Genomic DNA, 9,887 nt, shown 5'->3' with positions numbered 1-9,887 from the left:
ACGCATGAAGAGTTCCACCTGTCACAGATACAATTCATCAGACTCGAGTGGATGGTACCCGTGAAGATCCGGGTTAACATTGATCTTCACTAACCCATGCTGGTCGTGAAAGGCGACTATCGAGATCAAGTGGTTTGGCTCGCTGACTTGGTTGACACGTGTCATCGTATCCCAGTTGCGGTGATCGATGCTGGTGCTGTTGATCACCGTATCGTCTGATTCAGACTCGGTGAATTACAGGCCGCCGCTATATAGCTGGAATATTTGCTGAGTGCGGTGGCGGCTATATAGCTGGAATATTTGCTGAGTGCGGTGTAAAACTAAACTCACTCACTCACTGAGGAGGAGAATGTTATCAAAGGAAATTATGAAGTATGGAATATTTGCTGAGTCTTGTTATGATAGTACATCGAATGAGTTGAATTCCGTCAGCTCTCAAATCGCGTAACTTCAACGAAATTATTTCGACGTAAAATGTCCATTTTTATAAATAGGTATGACGTACTGTCTTTGAAAACAAATAAAGATCCCAAAGGTAATTGATTCTTATCTCCCCACTCGCCTTTCCGAAGACCCGGGTTAGATTTCCTATACTGGTACAGTGTGTGAAAGCGGCGTAAAACTGTTCCCACGCCCTCACTAATTCTAGTGCCTGTTTTTGTTTCTACCGGTACAGTTCGGAAACGTACACAGAGTAGTGTCCCTTGATTCAACATGGCGGTAAAGTCGAAATATTGGAGACTTCGTATTTGTTTTTTCACGTTTGTTTACAAATATGTTCCTCACAGTCAATGAGTACACTATATGTGATTGTGATGTTTTACTTACGCGTTGTTATATCGACTTGAGATCGAATTACGTAGACACACTTTAGCTCAAACAGCACAGATGTCAAAATACCAACTTTTACCAAGTTCCAAATTTCTTAATTTCTTAAAAATTAAAGTCATTGAGTCATTGAGGAAGGCGGCCACGGAAAGGCTAGCAACCCGAGGTAAAATATAAAGTAAGTGTCTTCTTTATTACTTATATGATATACATTGTTCATTCTGCGTTTAGTGATCAGGTTTACATGACAAATATCGGCCAATGTTGGCAAGCCAATTTGCCACAAATGGAATTGTGAATTGGCCAGTTTATGAGGAGAACATAGACAAGGATTCAGTTAGACTGTTTATTTGCTGATAACTTAATGCATCGTGATGTAACTTATTTGAAAACACTATGATTTGTTTTGTCAATGTAGTGATTGTTTTACAAACTTGCCAGTATCAGGATTGCACACTACATTTCAGGCAGTCAGTGTGTGATATTTTGAGATGCTGGTTATTAATAATATATAAAGGAAACGTGTTGTCATTCACTTTTGCATGAAAGTTTAGAAACCTGTCATGGAAAATGTAAGGAAAGATTTCCACCTGTAACTCCTGAATTTGTTTTTAATCATTCTGTAGGCCTATGGTTTTTATAACAAGCCCGAACCTGAACCTAAGCCCTAAAATCAAACCCTTAACCTAACCCTAAACCCTCGAAATAATGCTGATTTTATAAATAGAATACATTTCAAGTAGGGGGTACAGGCTGTACTCCTAACAAATGTAAAATTCCCATCTTAAGAAAAATGTCAAAATACAGTGGAAGCTGTCTAAACTAGCCCTTGTCGGGACTGAAGCAGTAATCCAGTTTAGACAACAAGTCGTATTGTAGAGCTGATGATAAATGTACAAGCCACAGACAGGGCTGACATGTTATGCTGGTGTTGACAATTTACTGGATTTGACAGATGCCTGTTTTGACACTTTCCACTGTAATTATGTTTTAGTCTGTCATTCTGTTTTCAAGAATGTCAGAAAGCTGATTATCAAACTGTCTTACATCATTGGTAAAGTCTCGAAATATCTTCCATGACTAAAAGGTGTGAGGCACAACATATCAGTCATCAATGTCTTAATGTTAGCTTGAACCTGGATTAAACACTGCTGCCGTGATCATCAGTATCATTGTCAGAATTTCTCAATGAGATAATTAGGTGACAGCTTGCGGTTGGAACAATAATACCTAATGATATAAAACATGGTAAATGTACCACTGATTTTACAGTACATAGATAAACTTCACTATGTACTAGATGTATCTCTTACAGAGTATGTGTTGTGATCTTTCTTCCCAAGAGAATACTTTGTGCATGTCATCTTTTAATTTTTTTATTATCTCTTGGTATCTATCATGTCTAATAATTAACTAATCACAGGATTAGACAAAATATTTGTTTTCACTATTTTTTTTATGAGTTGCTTTGTCTTGAAAGAACTGAGTAGTTGTGAAGATATTTGATGCACTCTACAAATGTAGTTCCAGGTTGTGAGTGAGACCCTGGTACCAATGATGGAGCAGACGGTTGCTGTGAAGGAGATGTTTGATGGGCTCTACAACATCATTGTTGGACCAGGCTTCTACACAGTCAGCGGAGCAAAAAAGAAGATGCGAAAATTTTCAAAATCTTGTCCCAAGAGTGTGACACCACATGAGGATATGATGTCTTCAGTTTCAGATCAAGATAGTTCAAAGGAAGGGAAGGAATATAAGCCATCCACTGAAAATGTAGGAGATTTTGTGTATAAATCAAGTGCAGGAAGTGATACAGATGTTATTTGTGATGATAATTCGAGTAGCGTTAATGACCCAAACACAGTTTTTGTTTCACACGAACTATCGAATGACATTACAAGAACTGAATGCACTGTGACTTCAGAACACAAGCACAACAATGTGTGTGACACAGCTGTTATTTTACAAGGTAAACAGACAACTGGTGACAAAAGTGTTTGTGCTTCTGTCAAGTCAAAGTTATTTATGACAAAGGATCAAGGATGTACATCAAGGTTTGGCTACAGTATGCAGCCTACTGACTTGACACGATCAAGTCGTGGAAATTGCAGCAAGAACAGCGGTGTGTCTGTAGTGAGAGTTGACGGTAGTGATGTAACTTCTAAACACTCTTGGCCATTACAAGGAGATGTGACATCTAAAGTTCCAGATGTTTCTCATGTTTCACATAAAGCAAGTAAGAGTGAATTAACTTCTAAACACTCTCTGCCATTACAAGGAGAAGGACCAACTGATATTTCACATGTTTCACATAAAGTAACTAGGAGTGATGTAACTTCAAAAAAGTCATGGTCGTCACAAAGAGAAGGGCCAAGTGATGCTTCTTGGAATTCACATATTTCACTTGTAACAAATAGGAGTGATGTAACTTCTAAAACGTCTTGGTCACTACAAGGTGAAAGGCCATCTAATGTTCATGGTGTTTCACATGCTTCACTTAAAGCAAATAAGAGTGATGTAACTTCTAAACAGTTTTGGTCATCACAGGGAGAAGGGCTATCTGCTGTTCCAGGTGTTTCCCGTATGTCACATAAAACAAATCTTGAAGGTGCGGACCTTACAATCTCATCTAGAAGAAGTTTGGGGAGACTTTCGTCGTCACCTGAGAAGGCTGTTAAACGTAGAATACAACCGTCTCTTTCAGTTGGTCCAGTGAAACTACGTCAAGAACAAAACACAAGTGCTTCCATTCTGAAGAGTGATGATGAAAGATCTGTCACAATTAATGGTGAAGTAACGTCATATTGTTTTGTGTTGATGGCAGGATCTGTCTTGAAAAGACATAGATATAATTTGGACCAGGAAATGTGTATGATATATTGTATGCGTTTGATAACTCTTGCATAACTGATTTGTGAAGATCAGGGTTAGATTTTGATCTTCAGCTGTAGTAAGAGGTGACTAATGGAATTGGGTGGTCAGATTCACTGACTTCATTGCTCATGTCATTGTATCCCATTTGTGTAGATCGATGCTCATGATGTCAGTCACTGGATTGTCTGGTCCAGATTTCATTATTTACAGACCACTTCCATATAGCTGGAACATTGCTGAACAGCAAATAATAACAGCCTTCATGTGATTTTCCCCATAAACATAGTAAACTGTAATAATCACAAATTATGCTTGTATTATCAGGATAGTATGATCTGGTGCTAATTGGTCACAGGAAACTCATGTTTGATGCAAAACAAATCTCAAATGTGCAGATCTTACGATCTCATCCAGAAGACCTCCTGCTGTATGCCAGCTGTCACCTGAGAAGTGTGTGAGATGTAGAAGACAGTTGTCCAATGAGGAAACGTCTCTTTCAGTCAATGGAGTGAAACTGCAAGAAGAACAGAAGATTGCTTCTTCCATTCTGATGAGTGATGACGAGAGACCTGTAACAATTCCTGGTAAATATGAACATCATGTTGTTGACTTAATTTATGGCTTAGGTATGTGTGCGCATGGTAATGCTGTTGCTGCTGCTGGTGATGAATTTATTCTGGTGGGGTAATCAGTTTTGTACACATGTTCTGGGGGTCATTATTGATTTTATGCATAGCATGCAGCTGTGTCACCTACATTATGTATATAGTTAAAGTGTGTGTGTGTGTGTGAGTGCATACATGTTTTTTCACACTGTATGTGCTTCTCCATCAAAATCATCATCACCCGTCCTGCCATAAACAATGAATGGTCCCTTAGTTACTATACCAGTGTTTGATAAGAACCTCTGTAGTGGCTTTTTAACCATATCAGTGCGCTAAATGCCATCTGAAAAGATTGATGATTGGAAATATCATTGGTAGAATTAATAATGATTATCACTATGGAAATTGTATCGTGAATAACATCTTACATATACTATTGAAATGAACAAAAGTTTTGATTTACACAAACAATATAGAAATCTGAAAACATTGCTTTTTAGTACACTTTAACAATACCTTGATGAACATTCTTGTTTCTCTGTTACAGACAGCTGTTTTTATTTACAATCCAGAATACTTCACCACTCACCTGTGACATGAAAGCTTGTTGATTTCTTTCTTTTTTCAGTTTTGCTTGAATCCAGTATTTATCAGTGACTAATTAATCTTTAAAACACATGTTGATTGCCATCCCTACTGTCCATTTGGTTCAATATCGGACCTATAAATTGCAATCTAACTCAAAAACTAATAAACATTAAATACTCAGTGAAACGCTGACCATCATCAATACATCAGACCAACTCTGTGAAATTATTGCAGAATTTGTGCTTTAAAAGTGAAAAAGTTGCTGAACGAATTATCAGTATCATTAAAATATTGACACAGTTCACTACTGTTACCTCACCAGCCCTCCTGATTGAGGACAGTTGGCACTGATCGGGCCTGTTGCTTCTTTCAGGATGTGCCCCATGCTCTAGAAGGGATGTTGATGCTCAGAGTGACATCAGCACCGACTCCCACACCAGTGGATATACTCAATCAAGACCTGGTAAATTCTCCTCTGTCTCTGTCCTACCAATATGAGCTGTTGTTGGAAAAGTGATGCATCAGATTATCTGTATGAGATCGTGAATGTGATGTTAACAGCTAAGGTTGATGTATGGTCTTAGTTGGGCAGTATCCATGGTCTAGTGGACAGTGTCTGTCTTACCAGTTAGATCTGTTACTCGAAACTGATGTATTATCTGTATCAGATGTTGTATGTGATGAATTTTAACAAGTGTGCTAGATGCATGGTATTCTCAGGCAGCACATATAGTGTAGTGGATAGAAGGTGTGCCTGGAGAGTAGGAAGTTGGTGTGGTCCAGCCTCTGTTATTTAAAGACAGCTATTTGGATAACTTGAAGCTTTTGGATGCACCTTTATTGCCGTAGTCAGCTGATTGATAAAATATCAAGGAAAACTTGGTTCTATGGACAGTTGATTTCTTTATTGCAATGAGTGTGACAGTTTAGTTTAGGTACTAACACCAATATGATGCAAGTGATGCAATAATATCACTTGTGGTGGACCTTTTTGTGTTTGACAGTGGTATAATTCCAGCAAAAATACACAGCATTGTATCCCAGTTGTGTAGATCAATGCTCATGCTGTTGACCGCTGGATTGTCTACTCCGGTTAATGTAATCTGAACATCTCGCCTGTACAATGGAGATATAACTTCAGGATGATATAATCTTCTGTTCCAGCTGTCCTGCCCCAACCACCATTAGGGAAAGGACAAGGTGATGGCCATCGGAAACTGAGGAAGAAAACAGCACCTGAGTACCCACGAAGGAGGTGAGGAATGCTTTCACAAGGAGCTCTAATAATAATCATCATGATTAGTATTGAGGGTCTGCTTTTCGCTCATACCATGATAGCACTAATTTCACAGTATTCTCAGCAGTCATGATTTGATTACTGCCCTGTGATCCATGAACCCTAAGCCCTGTGTTGTGGCATGGGATGATTATATTATTGTACATCTAAATTTGTTTGTACCATGACAAAAACAGTGGTATGCAACTAAAACTATGGGCATCTGAAATGTTCATGCCAGCTAAAAATGAATGCTATTTTACAAGAAGACGCTACAGTCAAATTAAAACTTAAAATGATTAAGAATCTACTTCTCAGAACCTGGTGTCTTGGTTATTCAATGTTATTTGAATCTAGGGACAGCCTGATTCCTGTGCAGTTAAGAAAAGGACCCTTGCTTAATTTCAGACTGCATAGGGTACTAATATGCAAGGGGTGGTGGGGTGGTCTAGTGGTTAAAACATTGTTTGTCAAGACCCAAGTTCAATTCCTCATATGGGTTCAGTGTGTGAAGCCCGTTCCTGGTGTCCCCTTGTGTTATTGTGGTAATATTGCAGGTTGTCATCTGGCATAAAACTAGACCCACTCATCCACTAATCTGCACCTGTGCTCATTTATGGTACCGTATGTTTTGTTTGTGCTTTTTTGCCAGGTTGTCATCTAGTCCACTCAAGAAGTCAGCTGGTAAGTCTGACACGAAAATTTCACCAGTAAAGAGAAAACATGATGGTGATTCAAGCGAGACTTTGTGTGGCAAGAAGGCCAAGTCCAGTCATGGAAGCCGAGAGAAAAGTTCCAAATCCAAAATGATTGCTGATAAGCATAAAAAACTTACTCCAACTAGAAAGAAAGCCAGGACAAAAACAAGGAGAAATGACAAGGAAAATAAAACAAAACAGTTAAAGCAAAATACAAGAGCTACTGTCAATCATCAGAGACTGTTGTCACTTAGAGGTCTCATCAATCTCAAGAAGCCCAAACAGTGTTCAAATCAGTCTCCAGCAAAATGTTCCAGTCGAAGTAGTTTAGGGCACAGTGTGCGGAGGCAGTTAAGAAGTTCAACCCTAAATATGTCTGCTAAACATATATCTCAAGCAGCCCACAAAACATCACCAAGAAAACAAAGTTTGCGAGGACGAGGAATGCAGAAAACTCAGTATTGCAAACATAAACAAAACAGACATCATAGTAGCACAAAGCAGAAAGTGCATGCAAGAAACAGTCGTAGAAGTGATTCGAAGCACAGAAGTAAACAGGCATTGGCAGTTAAGCAAGGATCAGATATTAATAAGCACAGAAGTAAAAGTAAAACACATAGACGAAGGAGGTCTGCTGATTCTTTCTCAGTGCAGGAAGCACTGGTTAAACAACAGCAGGTCATTGATGAACACAGCAAAGAAAAAAATAAGTTCGAGGATGGAAACATCATTTCAGCTTTGTGTCAGCTTGAGGACAAAGCGAAGACATTGCATTCACATGACCTTGAACTTCTCATGCCCATGTCCGACTTGTCAACTAATCGGAATGCTTTTCTTGGTGTGAGGGGTCAAGGACAAAGCAATCATCCAGGTGGTGTGTGGAAAAAATTGATTCCTGAAAATTAAGTGAAGTTGACATGACTGTTTACAATTTTCAATTTAATTCATTGTGGTCATCACAATGGTGAGCAGATCTTGGCTCAGTGAAGACAGACTGATTGGTTACATGTAGACTGCTGAGCTGTTTGAGTTATAAATTTGAAGTGTGGCAGAAGTTCAACAATAGACTGTGTTTGCCTCTTGCCACCATTAGAGATGCATCTATAATATAACCCATATGTATCAGTATTATTTTGATTGAGTGGTCAGAATCCGTGACAAGGGTGAATTGTTTGTCACCATGAAGATGTGGGTTAGAACTGTTCTTCAGTAACCCATGCTTGTCGTAAGAGACGACTAACAGGATCGGGTGGCCAGGCTTGCCCACTTGGTTGACACTTTTCAATATGAATATATCACAGTTATACAGGATGATGTAAGACTGGAATATAGCTGGAATATTGCAGAGTGCAACATTAAACAACACACCAACCAACCAGCACAGACCCAATTATCAACAGAACACTGCCATATAGCTGGAATATTGCTGAGTGTGGCATAAAACTAAGCTCGTTCATTAACTATCATCCCACTCCAACATACTTGATTTCATTTAAACTTAAGGAGATCAAAATATTGTCAAGTGTTTTCATGATATTTATTTATTTTTCTTTATTTATTCATCTATTTATTTATTTATCATCCAAGAGCTGTTTCCACATGAGATATCAGTGTGTTTAGATCAGATGGTATCTTCTGTATGTGTTATAAATGTCTATTGAAATTACATCTTTGCGGACTGTCGTAAAATCAATATGTACCACGATGCCACAATCAAATATCACTAATATCTCTGAAATAAAATCTCTAGTGCATATACCCATGCTGCCAGTATGAAGATGTCGGGAGGTGATTATTAGCAAGCATTGACTTGAGCAAGGCAGCATAGTGTTTCAACCATGTTTTTTTATTGGCTTAGGAGGTGATACTAATAGATAATGTATGCCAGTCGATAACAGTAATGTACGTCGTATCTCCTTTCATACCTTGTCATGTAGAATTAAAGCATCTTTTAGAGCAACAAAACCAAGGCTACATGAAAAAGAACTTGCATTAAGCTGTAAAATAAAGTGTGTCTTCAGTGAACAAAATCATCCAGTTTCTGAGGGCAGTGAACTGCTCTGTCATAGCAAGTGGTGTATGCACTGCCTGGTTTTTTAACAATGCATCCATGTTTTCAGGCACCATCATCAGAGTGTGACGGATAGGTCTGTAGACATTTGACAGTCAATGTTATCTGCTACACAAATGTTGGTAGGTCACAGGAACTTTTGATCCCTGCAACAGATCTTTCCATCACTTGTTTCCACTATGTAAGACATAGGCACGCTTGACTTTGCCTGCATGACTTTTTCCACTGCTACAGAACATGCCTGTAGTGCCTCCAAGCACCCCCAACCGATCAGAGTAAAACTTTGTTCGTCTTGTCTCATCTTTAGACTGTCGTTCACACTGACTTTATACAGCAGTGGAGCCGGTGTGGGTAACATCGATTTCAAGCGGCGTCCCAGAAGCATTTGGGCTGGTGATACTGTCAGCCCCTCTCCATCCATGTGTGTTTCTATAAGCCAACAATTATTATTATGAAATATACAAGTCTTTGGCTTTCTTTATCATGTTCTTTGCCATTTAAACAGTTTGTTCCGCCTGTCTGTTACCTTGTGGATGTAACAGGCTGCTAGCAAATTTAGCAAATTCCCTGAATGCATATAAGACCATTGTCACTCATCACGATGCCATATTTGGGCATTTAACTTTTCAGTTGCGCAATAAGACACTCATTTCAGGTTGTCTACCATGGCAACTTAGGGCCATTTAGAGAAGCATAAGAGGAAGTAGTGATTTCAATATTAAAAGATATCTGCAGCAACCTTTGATCATGGTTTGTTTGGCAAGTCCAGGCTGATCATTGACTGTTTTGTGTTAGATTTGTTTTGGTTTTCATTTTTTTTTCATCCACAGTTAGAGAGTATTGACTTTGCTAATGAAGGTTGTTGACACAAAAGAAACCTTTTGTATCATCTTTGAGTGAGTGATTAAGTTGAATTTTATGCCACACTCAGCAATATTCCTGTGAAA

General features: G+C 38.7%; 1 protein-coding gene across 1 annotated transcript; it reads left to right on the top strand.

The window, feature by feature from the left end:
* The first annotated feature begins 689 nt into the window (after positions 1-689).
* On the top strand, positions 690-9,399 carry LOC137282560 (nucleolar protein dao-5-like). The gene is made up of 6 exons (XM_067814331.1): positions 690-1,006; positions 2,353-3,616; positions 4,098-4,286; positions 5,269-5,358; positions 6,060-6,150; positions 6,824-9,399. Exons 2-6 carry the CDS (start codon positions 2,383-2,385, stop codon positions 7,773-7,775), a joined length of 2,556 nt encoding a protein of 851 aa, XP_067670432.1. The 5' UTR covers positions 690-1,006; positions 2,353-2,382; the 3' UTR covers positions 7,776-9,399.
* Positions 9,400-9,887: the final 488 nt, after the last annotated feature.

This window comes from Haliotis asinina, chromosome 4, assembly GCF_037392515.1.
Source record: "Haliotis asinina isolate JCU_RB_2024 chromosome 4, JCU_Hal_asi_v2, whole genome shotgun sequence".
Classification (NCBI taxonomy): domain Eukaryota; kingdom Metazoa; phylum Mollusca; class Gastropoda; order Lepetellida; family Haliotidae; genus Haliotis; species Haliotis asinina.
Note: the sequence above shows the minus strand (reverse complement) of the source record. Positions and strands in the feature narration are given on the sequence as shown.

Bases quoted from the DNA above. Each gene is read 5' to 3' on its own strand.
- LOC137282560 (XM_067814331.1), top strand. From the start codon at position 2,383: ATGATGGAGCAGACGGTTGCTGTGAAGGAGATGTTTGATGGGCTCTAC. The intron at 3,617-4,097 runs GTGAAGTAACGT...TCAAATGTGCAG, and splicing joins AAGATCTGTCACAATTAATG to ATCTTACGATCTCATCCAGA. The intron at 5,359-6,059 runs GTAAATTCTCCT...CTTCTGTTCCAG, and splicing joins ATATACTCAATCAAGACCTG to CTGTCCTGCCCCAACCACCA.